Genomic DNA, 13468 nt, shown 5'->3' with positions numbered 1-13468 from the left:
CAAAYAAATGTCAAGTCAGAAGTGAAAGAAGTAAACACTGAACAATAGCTGCATTGTTCTTGAAGATTAATCGCTCTTACGAGGAAAAAGAAAACAAGTTTAAATCTGACATGAGCATGTTCATGTAACTGACTGAGTAACTAAATAAAAAGGAGACATTTCTTTACCTCTTACTACGAGACTCCTTTGCACCTTAACTGTTTTTTTAAAAGACAAAGTTGTACGCTCATGATAATTTTGAAAACTTTTCTCATTAGTGTTAAAAGAAAAAGAAAGGTCTTTATTTGTGACCTGCCCTATTAGACTCCCTACAAAAATAAATGAAGAGACATTCCTCTTCTGAGTACACTAACATTAAGGCAGTTCAGAGTATCTGAACTACTTCCATATCCTCACTGGAATCCCTCCTCCTCCTCTTTCTCTTGCAGTACTTTGGTATCAAGACATTGAGCTTAATGTACAATGCTACTGAAGGCAAACTACAAGCAGATTTTATTGTGGTAGACCTTCCCAAAGTTTTCTTTATACTCTGATTTGGTATATTTATTCCAACTACACATATCACTTTCTACTAAAACTTTACATTGATAGAGCTTTCTCAGTAAAACATTGCTCTTCTTCGTAGCACGATCAGAATTTATAGTGTTGTAAGCAGGTTTCACCCCTCTGTATTCTTTCATTATCAAGTCTTCACAAATTTGCCAAGTTGGATGCTTTTTAACCCCACAGCCAATCACTTCTCCACCTATTTTCACCTTTTGACTTCTTTTATTTGATCCTTTTTATCTGGGTTCTGCTATCTCCCTCCTCCTCCTTCATTTATTCACWATTTTCTGGCATTCTTCTCCATGACTAATGAGCTGCACATTTTACGGGTCAGCACTCCTTTTCCATTTATTTGTTTCTAAAAGAGGTATTCAGAGACAAGCCTCACATTTCAGGCTTCTATCATGTCATCAACACAGTCTTCTCCGAGTTTAGAAAATATGATGACAAAAAGCCAAGTAATTAAGCAATGCAACAAAAAGGGACTCCATTTACTGTGATCACTGATCTACCAGAAAAGCCTTCTGGAAGTATTCAAGATTAACGGTTCCTAATTAGATACCTAAAGCCAAGTAATTTGGATTACAGGTCTACCTGTCAGGCACTTAAAAACCTTTCCAGATCTGATTCATAGTATTTTAACACCCCAAAACCTACTGAAGCACCTAACAAAAATCTCTCTTGCTATTTCTGGCATTCAAAACAAAAGTACTCTCCAATCTCCACCCCCAAGCTACATAAGAAACAGCTGGAATACTGCCATGCTCAGAGAAGACATGTAAAGGGACATAAATAAGAGGTGCAGATTTATAGCTTTAAGAAAGAAAAGCCCTCACTAATTGTTTCTGATATAGAAAATGTATGTTTGCTCCATGMAGTATGGTCACTGACTTAGAGTCCCATTCAAATGAGGACAACATCTACCTCCTTCATTAAACTACTTCTTGCTCATAACTGCTTAGAATTTAACACTGAGAGAAACCTTATTTATACTGAAGCTAGCAAAAAATTTACTTGAAGATAATGCATTGCACCTAGATGTGTGAACCATACACAGATGACTAATTCGGGAGGATGGCTATGAAGTATGCTATTTCTACTTCTACTTGGCTAAGCATAGAGAAGAGCAGCGGTTTCTGGTAGTTCAAACTGCAGGGTCTAATGGGAATGCAATAGCGTCTACAAGCCATGTTAGTACTTACATCCAAGCTTCCTTCACTTGTAGATGTAGAACTAAAAACATCCTCCTCACCACATTCTCTGCTCATCCTCAAGTGTTCTTCTGTCTGCAACACAAATAAGTATCCTACACAGCAGTGGCAAAGGAAAAAAAACAGAGCAAAACCATGCCAGAGCAAAGCATCAAACCTCATCACACAACCAAGACAAATTGCCTCAGTAGTGCTAGACCCAACTGCTGAGAAACACTGAAGTTGTTCCCAAAATTTCTCTGATGGGCAAGAAAAGAAAACTATTGGCAGAACAATTTAAGAATAGAATCATAGAATCAGTAAGGTTGGAAGGGACCTCTGGAGATCATCTAGTCCAACCTCCCTGCTCAAGCTGGGTCACCTAKAGCACATTAGACAGGGTTGCATCCAGGCGGACCTTGAAGATCTCCAGAGAAGGAGACTCCACAACCTCTCTGGGCAACCTGGTCCAGTGCTCCGTCACTCTCACAGGGAAGAAATTCCCCCTCACGTTCAGGTGGAACTTCCTGTGCTTCAATTTCTGCCCATTGCCTCTTGTCCTGTCACACGGGGCAACTGCAAAGAGTTTGTCCCCGTCCCCTTGACACCCTCCCTTCAGGCACTTATCCACATTGATAAGATCCCCCCTCAGTCTTCTCTTCCAGGAATATAAGGAAACAAATAGAACATTTTAAAAGAAAAAGAAGGCAAACGGGTAGCAAACAGCTCCTGCAGCACCAAGGACTAGTCTCTGCTACGCCTACTGTGCCAGGGGAACAAGCAAGGCACCTCTCCGCACACACAGCATTCATAGGACTGCTTCTCTGTGCTCACATACATGCTTCTCAAGCTGAGACTTCATATCGTCTGCACAGGATCTCTGCACTACTGGATTGCTTAGCAGTGCCAGTTTGATTCAGCTTTAGCCTTGGGCACATTTTATATCAAAAATATATGGAGTTTATGCCACTCTTCTGTTTTTATGCCAGCTGCAGGAGAAGAGAGGGTAACTGATCCAGCATAAAATTAGAATGGAGTGAACAAGATGATACCAGATCTGGCATTAAGCCTGCCAGCACAAAGTTAACCAAAGAAATACTCTGAACACATTTGTACCAAACATGAGAATAGGTCTCTGTTTTCCATCCTGTGCCGTGTTGTTTTTAATACGCCAGGAAAAAAAACTCTGCAAGTTTGATCCAGTGTATTGTCACACCATGGTTATTCCCTTCAGTGAGCTAACTGGGAGGGATAGAGAGGGGGAAAAAAATAAAATAAAACGGCATGCATGTAGGCATGTGAGGTGAAGAAGGAAATCTGAGCACAGGCCCACGGCGTGGAGTGACATCGGATCCAGGGCAGTTTGCAGCCCGGGCTAACACTCTCTTCTTCCCTTGCAMAGGAAAACTCATCCCCTTGTAAATGCCTACAACTCTGTGGTACTGCTTCTGTTCAAGCCTTCAGACAGTTAGTATCAACTAGTTGTAAAATACAGACCATGCATGAATGCATGCATACAGAATCACTGCAAATCATAAGACAAAATGAGACCCCCCAAAAACTAAAACTAATTAGTGGAGGCAACTGAAGTCTTGTGAAGTAGTAAAAAACTCTAAGGGAGTAACACAGTAAAGACCAGAGAATTGTAGGAGACTTCCTGGCCTATAGACTCCAGTACCCTGAAATCACAGGGCAGTGCCTTCAAAAACCTATCAAACCTATCAAAACCTATCAAATCTTTTAAGTAAAGAACTTTAATTAATTTGTCCTCATTTTGCTAACTAAGTCTGTTCCAACAGTTTCACTGCTGGTTGGGCTAGAAAACTTCATGGCCAGTTAATGTATACTTACTCTTGTGTGCTGTGCTATCCTTTAGTGTTAAGTAACTCTTCTCTCTGCTTCAGTTCAAACTGCTGGACATTCATACTGAAAAGGCAATGGTAACTTCCTTGCTGGTCTAAACAAAGTGACTGTTTTAATCTCTCTTCTTATAGACTATTTGTCATTTGAGAGCGAGAATGAAATACAAGAGTTATCAAGAAAAGTCAATTAACTTGCCAGAATTAGCAAGACTAGTAAGACTTGCACCTTTATCACAGATTTAAAATCTGCTACTCATGCTTGTTTATGCCATTCCTATTTTCTCCCATGTCAAATATTAACATAGCCTATTAACTGATCCTCAGTATCCCTACTCTCTATTAGAAGAGATATTAAAAAAATCCATAGTATCACCTCACACGTCACCGATTGACAAAAATGAGAAAGAGAATACAAAAGGGGAGGATACATAAGGAGTTTGGAATCTTAAAACTTTCATCTCAAACCTAACAGCTATGAGAAACTCAGTGTGGAAACCACAGAATCTGTATTCTTCATAGCSAAGTTTTCTGATGTTGCAAGTGTAAATATTTTACAAGCTGAATACGAGCTGCTTCAGGAAGCAAAATTCCACCACCACCACGCTTCATACCGAAATGCAGTAAAATGGAAGCGGAGGACAAGCTGTAATGCAGTATACTGTATGCTGTAATATATTTAGTTCCTTCAGAGGAAACACAGTCCTGTAGACTCTAGAGGCTTATATGCAAGTTTCCTTGCTTGCTAGCTTCTTCCAGGCCGATGCAGAGTTATTGCTTCAGTGTTAAATTTTCATTCCACTCTGAATGGGAAATATTTTCTTAGAGGATAAGCACTTTGAAGTGAYCGATTTCCTATCTCATAAAAAATAGCTTTCATGTATCCTCCTTAAAAGGTTAATAGCTCAGCATTTGTGAAAGATTAGATTTTTCAATACAGGAATTCCCAGTGTCTGTAAAGGAAACCATTGCCTGGCAAAAGCATTCCAAATACGATTATAATTGAAAGGGCAGAAAACTAATGTAGATTAAAAATACAATAGAGAAGATTGGAAAGGGCAAGTGAAACACCAGGCCACTAACAAAGCATATGTTTCTAAGTACCAGTTAATCAGACAGGCTCTGATTTCACTGCAAAAGCCTTGGAGGTGTAACTTAAATTACACAAAAGAAAATTCTTTTTCTACTCTGACATTCTACAGTGTTAAACACTTTATAATCAAAAATTTATAATCAAAAATTTAGCAACTGAAATTATACCTCAAATTTAGCTGGAGCAAGTCCTTTAGCAGACAATGTTAAAAACAAACAAACAAACAGATCCCCATACCTGTTCATGGAGTAATAATCCAGAACCACCACTGGAAAAAAACTGTAACACTGACAGCTCCTGGAAAGCTTTATGATTCAGGATATGATACTTTGTTTCCTTAAAGCTCCAATAGCCATGCATTTTTTGAAAAAAAAAATTGTTCATTTTTTTTAAAGCTTCCAGCTCAAAAACAAAGGTTAAAAAAAGGAATATCAGTAGATACTGATCCTTCAGTTTATTACTCCCTTTAGTACTGTAATGTTTTTATCCTACATTTCACTCATTACTTTGGCATACTCAGAAATGACAGTAACTTGACTGCACAGGTCTTACTGAAGACACGAAGGCTTTGAAACCGAATACTGTGCATGCACAGAAGAAACTTTTGTTAAAGAGAGAATTCTGCTTGCTACTTAGAATGACGTACTCTATGCCACATCAGTGCATTTTTTTCTAAGCACTACTAACTAGGGGAAAATCAGCTGCTTGAAACTGCTGCCTTATGAACTCTAATGCTTAGCATTTCAAAAACGAGTTAAATGCACAAGCCCAGTTCGTTCAACTGGCAGCTTAAAACTCCATCAAGACRTACTGCTTAAACGTGGTTTATGCATCTGCTAAGAGAAGGCTGCCTGAAAAAACAAACACAAGATAGCACTCACAAGCAAAATACAACCGGAAAGAAAGAAATTCTTGTTAGCAAGGTAAAAGACTACTGAACACTTACCTTGCTGTTTCTTTTGTTAGCTTTGAAAAATCCCAGAAATCCTCGCTTTTCTTTTTCTATTGCATCATTGCTTACTGAGGCCTTTCGACTTGGTTCTGAAACAAGTATAACGGAATACATTTTACTTTTCTGAAATAAAGAACCAGAAAATCACTATTTTAAAATATCCTGACTTAATGCTGTATTTTTATGAGCCTAAGTACATTAGAGGAGTTATGAACCAAATTATCTAAGTAAATGCCATACCCCGCATTCTCTTTTTCGAACTTTGACTCCTTCTGAGTTTGTTCCAAAGCCTACAGCAGGCAAAGGGCASTAATTTCATAAACTTCAGTTTCCATTAAACCTATTCTATGCCAGAGCCAATTGCTTAGTCTTTGAAAATGCTTGTTAGATAGCTTATCTTTTTCAAACTCATGGAGGACTGTAATACTTCCAATTTAACTTTTCAAAATGATGATGAGTATCTTTAACACCATGGGCCTGAAGACTCGTGCCGTGGATTTGGACAGAGCTCTGAAAGGAGGGAAGAGACCTCTGCTCTGGAAACAGGGCTCTCCTTAGAGCCCAAACCAGGCTAGCCAGGCCAGTCTTGTCTTGCCCTGCTGCCTTCGTTTCAGGTGGGAGGYGAGGCAAGTTTCTGTGTGCTCGAGGCTGCAAGGGCTCAAAATATGCATGTCCTTCCTGAACTGGCTAATGAACTGTATAAATTCTCAGGCCATTTGGTCTCCGTTCAACTTCCCAACACCAGTAGAGCCCACTGAGCAATACACAAGATCATGTGTTACAGATCATTAGCCTGACATTCAATATACAGCTTGTAAAGCTCTTCCATTTTCCAGGCCCAGTCAAATGTAAATCCTCAATTTTAATGYGCACTGTGTAATATCATATGGATTTCTCCCTGGTTCCAAGCACATCAGAGCATCTCACCAGCACACAGAAGTTTCATGTATAGAAAAATGTCACTTTCTTCTGTATTTCCTTTGTTTAATAGTAATTAAGAAGCATATGCAAAATGATGTGTTTGTTGCCATAAAATAAAGGTCTACTTCTCAAAAAAAATAAAAAAATAAAAAAACAACAAGAACAAACGACCTCCCAGAACTCCTGCAAACTGATTTGCATTTCACCCAACGCACATTATTTTCACACAGGATCACTTTGCATATCAATAATGCCAAGTGTTAGAAAGTGTTACAGATCACAGATGCTGTAGTTTAAAGAATGGTAAGAGAGTAAAGATGATGAACTCAGATGAAAACAGGGAGAAACTATCCTTAAGAAAGGCTGCGACTCCACTACAAAGAAATACAGTAATAAAGCATTAGCCTTCTCAGATATGAAGCATTGCCTACACTCATTCGCTAGAAATGAGTATTTTCCTGTGCAGGGCCAGGCTGCAACTAGATGTGAATCATTATGATTCCCTCACTCACAGAGTCTTCAACATCACGTGCTAGCATAAGCCAGTAATAAGCCAGTAACAGCTGACCATCAACATTTTTATCAAAAATTTTTATAAATCTCTTCAACTGAATCGGGATTATAAATCCTACATATCATCTCAAAACAACAAGGAATCTAGATTGATATATTTTTCTTAAACAAATAAGGCAGATCTTGATTCTAGTATTATGCTCTATATAAAAGGAAACCAGTGCAAATAAGGACAGAGGAACTAGGGAGAAAAATACTAGGTTTCATAGAGCGGTAAGGTTGGAAGGGACCTCTGGAGATCATCCAGTCCAGCCCTCAGCATAGCCCATACTGGGATTGAACCTGCGACCTTGGCATTAGCAGCACCACGCTCTTACCAACTCGGCTAAGCCAAGTTGCAACTGGGCTCTGATCAATTCAGACCATCGCTCGGCACTGGGAGGCAGATTACCTTCCTTCCTGAAAGTCTGTGGGAGTTAGCTCCAAAAACGCTTTGGTTGCCTTAGGGTTACTAGGAAGGCAAAGCCGCCAAGCCAGCTACAATCAAGCATACCTTTCTTGAGGATATTTTGATTTAGCCAATGAATTATAACAGACTCAGCAGGGAAAGAGGATATACAAAGTCTACACTTTTTCTATTGAAAAAACTAGAAATGGAAGCACAAATGTGATCTAGTTAAGTCTTAGCTACTGCAATTCAGAGGTCAGTATCTATCCAGAGTGATCTACCGCACATAGGTACATTTAAGTTTGGTATGAAAATGCTTAGTTACAAGTATRTTTCAAACTAGTGGAAAATCTCCCAGATAACAGAATATTCTATTTATGCTACTATATGAATTTTGAACCTGTGAGGCCTCTGTAATTTTAGTATTTCTGAAATTCAAATAATCATTTCTGAGGTAACAAGAAAGAGCTTAGAGTCTATATATAGAAGCATACCACACCATATATCAGTTAATGATAGCGTTTGTTAATTGCTGGCATTTTATCGGCAATTAYTGAAGGAGCAGCGTACACACAAATGTTTTCACTCTAATCAAGAGCACAGGCACGTAAACAGCACCGTATAAAAGATAACACAGACTGCAAAAAAGCTTGCTTCTCTACAGCACTACTCTCTTAAAGATCTACTTATCAAAACCACGCTAAACATAATGTGAAGGAAAGACTGATTTTCCCTAAGCAGTTTTGTACAGTACCTCTATAGTTCAGAGAAGGTTCAGACTGAGTTTTTGATGGAGGAACTGGAAAAGGTAGGCAATGAAAGGACAAGAGAAAACATATTAAAGTTTTAATATTGTTGAGTAAGCCACAGTATTCATTCATTACTCCCCTTACTTGTTTTCCTAAGCACTACAGTGGAAATTTTGTCTAGAACAGACATGCAACTTGAAGCGTTTGTATTCGTTCGATTCAGCCGTGATGCTCCTTCAACTGCTAAATCAATTTACGTAAGCAGGTGGCAGCAGAGCTCGTCCTTTGGCAACGCTTCTGTTGCAACTTCGGAACTGCGTATTTCTCTCTCTCTCTCGGAGGAGGAGGAGGAGGCATTTGCAAGCGCTCCATTTTTCTCGAATCCGCTCCTAGACGTGGCCCTGGCTTTCAGTAGAGCGGTGCCCCGCTCGTGGCCGAGGACGCGCTTGAAAGCTCTGTCCGTTTTTCCGACAATTAAGTAGGCGAAACCTCCTCCTCGCTGCACAGAGAAACTCAAGATCGGAATATGGGAGGAAGGAATTTGCTAAAACAAAAGGAACTTTCCCTATTTTTTTTCTTTATATAAAATTTACTTTTTTCCTCATCAGACAGCAGGGCGCAGGACAGGGTAGGAGGAGGCAAAAAAGGCCGAAATACGGTCCGGGTTGGAGAGCTATTTATTCTGATGAAAGGTGTATTAAAAAGTTAAGAGAATAAAAGAAAACCTGTTTCTGATGCAAAGAACAGCACACTATGCAGCATTATTTGATTTTCAGCTGTCATCCTAGCCCTAAAGTCAAGTCTCGTAGCTATCTGTCCAAGCTGTACCTGGACTCAAGGGCCCATATTGTACCAGAATACACCAGTGCATTCAGTTTTAAAGAAAATGGGCTTAAGGAAGGCCTCAGCTAATTACTCTGTAAGCTGTCCCTGACGTATGCTCTCCCGTTGAATGCGCTGCATGTTCAGTATGTCGCTCCAAAATGGTTGGCTTAATTACAGTAAATGTGTCTTGGAAAAAGAAAAACACGCAACGGAGTTATGACATCTTGTCAGCGACTTTTTTGAGCATCCTGACAATTCAAAGGAAAAGGAGACATTCAGCTTGCTTAAAAGACTAAACTCGCTGAAATTTGGCTCACACAGAGGTAGAATTGTCACTTACCAGAGAGGTTTGAAAGCAGATCTGGAACACCAACATAAATAAATTACTGTATAAATAAAATATAAGCCCGCTGCACACCGCACACAAAACTGACGTTATCTAAACAATAAATAAGGACATCTACTGCACTGGAAGTAATACTGACTGAGACAAACTGCAGGGAACAATTTTAATCAATAGCCCTTTCTGCCCTCAAAGGAAATAGCACTTGTCAAGGTGTATTTTTAAAGCACGCTTAATATTTATGCCATCYGAACACCGCTCAGGCTGCTGAGACTCCAGCCCAAGGAGCCGCCGTGGGAATACAGTCTAAAAGAGGAGGGAGGAATAAACAAGAGAGCGAAGTTTAAAGGCAGATACCCCCTCAGCTCGTCTTCGCTAAAGCAGCAGTGACTTTGCCCAGCGGAGGAGCGCTCGCGCCAGCCCTGGGCTACGCCAGCTCACCTCTCCCTCCCAGCTCCTGCGGTGGCCGCGGCTAGGGCATGCCTCCTCCTCCTGCCCGTCCCGGCCGAGGACGGGGTCACGCGCTCCCGCACCGACGGCGGATGGGGAGGCAGCGAAGCTCCTCCTTTGGCGRTGCTCGGCCAGCTCACCGGCTGCTGGCCCCTGGCCTGGGCGAGAGCAGCTGGGGGCTCCCGGGGACRCGGCTGCTCCGGGCCGGGCGCGCAGGACCCGGCTGAAATGTCACCCTCCTATTTAAGTCACGCCTCAAAGCAAGGAGAGCGCGAACACGCTAAGTCACCCGTAACACCGCTGGCACGCCATCCAAGCCAGCAGCGCCCGCTTCCCGCCTCGGCTCACCTCTTTTTCTGTCCCAGGCGTACAGCTCCTTTATGCCCAGCTCCTCCAAGGACTTGGTGAGCTCCAGCTCCTCCCCAGTGACACTGTCGCGCAGGAGGACAACGTGCTCCTGGCTGACTTCGCACTTCTCACAAATAGCGGGAAGGATGTGGTGGAGGGGCACCTCCGGACTAACTCGAACCACAGTCTTCTGTGTCTTCAGGTAATTCACGACCAGCCTCACCGACTTCTGCAGAAACACACACAAGTTCTCAGCCCTCATCCAGCGACGGCTGCGCTCCCTTAGAGTGAGAAAGGTGATGGGGACACCCAGGCCATCACGACTCCTCCTAGGCAATATAATCCCACTAATATATAATATATATAATATATATAATTCCCACTAATATAAACTTGAATGAACAAATATTTGGAAGATAGCTGTTTCTGAATCTGCACAACACTGCGAATACATTTATGATCAATCTTTTCCTGCATTTTTGATAAAGAATTCTTTTCCTCAAAATTTACTTTTCTAGAACTCCACCAACTCTCCAGAGAAGCAGAAAATAAAAACAAAAAAACTCCCCCTAAACCTCCCATAAAAAAGAGGGCAGACAGAAAACCCTCAAACCTCACCTACCACCCTACAATCCTCGTTTCAGTCACTCCTGTTAATTCCAGTCATTGAGCTGCTTCCATCAGCAGTCTTTACAAAAGGAGACTTCATCCATCTAACTGCACGCAATATAACATTTTCTGCAAATGCACGGCTGGTAACCGCCGGTTTGTGTGCAAATCAGTGAAGCCAGTAAAGCAGCTTACAGCCAATCTCACACCTCTCCCGTCTGGTTGAAAGGTTGATGAAATGGGAAGAAAGTGCCTTGGTGCTTGCAGTCACAGGAATGAAACGATGATTTGCGTCGCTGCTTTCCCCCCCCAGAGTACTGACCTCGGGGACCCTTGGCAGAGGTCGCTTTGTCTTTTCTTCAGTAATCTTCTCCTTCAGAAGTACTGTCTGCACATCCAGTGCTCCTATCAAAGTATTCGGTTTGTAACTCAAAGGTTGCTGCATCCCCCAAGACCTCAGTTCAAGACTGTGCTGGGCTGGATTCAAGTGATACCGGCTGCATAAATCAACCAACAGATCCATCACAGCTTTACTGCAGAAAAGAAGATGCTCACTGTTAGTAGAGAGGAAAAAATAGTTGTCAAAAATGTTACTGCAATTTTATATGTAAGCACAAAGACAGCCCAAGTTGCACAGGTGTCACTAGCTAAACATCTCTGGGAGGGAACAGCACTAATGCTTTGAAATGCTAAGCGAATCAGATAAAAATGTTAGGAATTAAATGTATTCTCACTTCAGTGTGTGTTTATGAGCTGGCAATTAATTGTCCACTAGGAGGCAGATACCACTGCCAATAACAGCACTTACAAACATAAGCCACGAACAAAGTGCATCTTATCTGCTAAACGCAATGTATTAAGTTCTGCAATTCAAACACTGGTCTTTAACATGAAGACAAGGTATAAATAAGTAATTCACTCGAGGTACATTAAACTCTACCTAGATTTGAGCCACCGCATAAACCAAAATTGAGCATTTGAATCCAGGACAAGAGGTTGATGGGAATTTTTTCCGATTTAAAAGTTTGCGGCCTTGTTTCCCCCCACCCAATTCACTCAACACCTGTAATATTTCCAAGACTAACAGATCCCCTCCACATTTATTTGGTGAAGAAATTTACTCAGGATAAAAAGATCTAGCTTCAACTATTTGTATTGTGGTTAACTCCGATTGTAGATATGATCCTTAAAACACGAGGTTAAGGAATCGGTCATTAACCCCTCCCTTGTTCCATGCCCCTGCTCGGAGTTACTCCGTCGGGTGTCAGTCACTCAGCATTCACCGGACCAGACCAAGGCATCTTGATGCTGTCTAGCACAGCATAGATACGAACTAATTTCCTTCATACCTCTGAAATCCATTCTGTTCCCAAGGTATCAAAGTGTTCACTATCACCACCACCACCACCCTTGCCTCCCCCAAATTCTATCTCGGTCCAGAGAAATCAGATTTATTGAAGACAGTACGTTTCTGAACAGTTTTGGTTTCAGTAAACTGGTATTTGTCACCAAAATTGGGGAAAAAAAAATCAAAACAAAAAAAAAAAAAAATGAACTCTGAGCAGCCCTACCTAAAGCCTGTAATACACATGGGATATGTTTGTGGAAGTAACTGTATAGACAGTGCATTCCCCAAAGAACTGTCACTTTTTTTTTGTGTGTAAACTGGAAAAAACTACATACAGATTCAAAACGCAGACAAATTCACACACACATACAAGTCTTCCCAGGTTATGAGCCACCACCATTACATCTGTAGCTCAAGATCTCCCTCAGCTGCAAGCTGTGGGCAGCTGCAACCCTGCTCTGCAGACGCTGCTCATCTTATTCCTAGGCATATGCTGATGGCACACAACTTGTTACAAAACCAATAAAAGCTTTTGGGGTGTTAACTATGGAGACAGAAAAGTGGAAAATGGGCCCAATCTCTTGTTAACAGGCAAAAGACTGAAATACATGCAAGATAACAGCTCTTACTATGCAAATAATGAGAAATAACTCGAATACCTTCTTTTTAGTAACTTCTTTCAAGTTTAACTGAGCTATATTCACTGTGAGCCAAGACAGTGGTAAACCTGGAAAATCTGAAATARGTGTACGTATTTAAAGGAACAAAAATTAGTCAGACGATGATGACTGAAATCAAACAAGGAAGATGGATATTGTTAGACGTGTAAAGGGCTTCCGAAAAATAGAGCACCGGGATAACTRGTGAGCTCGTATAAAGGGCATCCAAACAGCAATGCGTATCAGGTCATTTCGTGACATTCTCTCATGGCTGTGGCTCTGGCACCGTGCTATGTTGTAAAGGTCTGTATTTTGCAACCATAGTTAATTCAAATGCAGCAAGCCACAAAGCAATTGACACATTCACACGTACTAAATCCAAAATGTAAGAGAACCCCACATACACCAATATTTACATGAATATCATTATGCTATGCAGCAGTGAGCATTTTAAAGCRTCTCTGATAAAGATCTCAGCTTGTCTGTTCACATATATTTCTTTTAAAGTGAAGTTTGCATGCTTTTTTTCCCCTCAACTTTATTACTACTGTTTCAGAGAAAAGCAAATAAACAAAACTGCAGTACCTGGTGCTCTATTTACTAGTGTTTTTTTTT

The 13468-nt window shown here is 41.0% G+C and overlaps 1 protein-coding gene across 6 annotated transcripts in view; it reads right to left on the bottom strand.

Annotated features, from left to right (window-relative positions):
- Positions 1-13468, bottom strand: part of COBL (cordon-bleu WH2 repeat protein) — a 158541-nt gene that overhangs the window by 93799 nt on the left and 51274 nt on the right. For 3 of the 6 annotated variants that reach the window (XM_085305456.1, XM_085305457.1, XM_085305461.1), the window contains exons 3-7: positions 11169-11379; positions 10238-10466; positions 8277-8321; positions 5635-5729; positions 1749-1832 (exon numbers count right to left, since the gene is read on the bottom strand). In XM_085305456.1, coding sequence (XP_085161582.1) covers positions 1749-1832; positions 5635-5729; positions 8277-8321; positions 10238-10466; positions 11169-11379 — 664 coding nt within the window. The remainder of the gene's footprint in view (positions 1-1748; positions 1833-5634; positions 5730-8276; positions 8322-10237; positions 10467-11168; positions 11380-13468) is intronic. The other 3 variants (XM_085305459.1, XM_085305458.1, XM_085305460.1) reach the window with 3 other exon arrangements.

This window comes from Rhea americana, unplaced genomic scaffold (assembly GCF_003343005.1).
Source record: "Rhea americana isolate MKP2758 unplaced genomic scaffold, rheAme1 scaffold_220, whole genome shotgun sequence".
NCBI classification, from domain to species: Eukaryota; Metazoa; Chordata; class Aves; order Rheiformes; family Rheidae; genus Rhea; species Rhea americana.
Note: the sequence above shows the minus strand (reverse complement) of the source record. Positions and strands in the feature narration are given on the sequence as shown.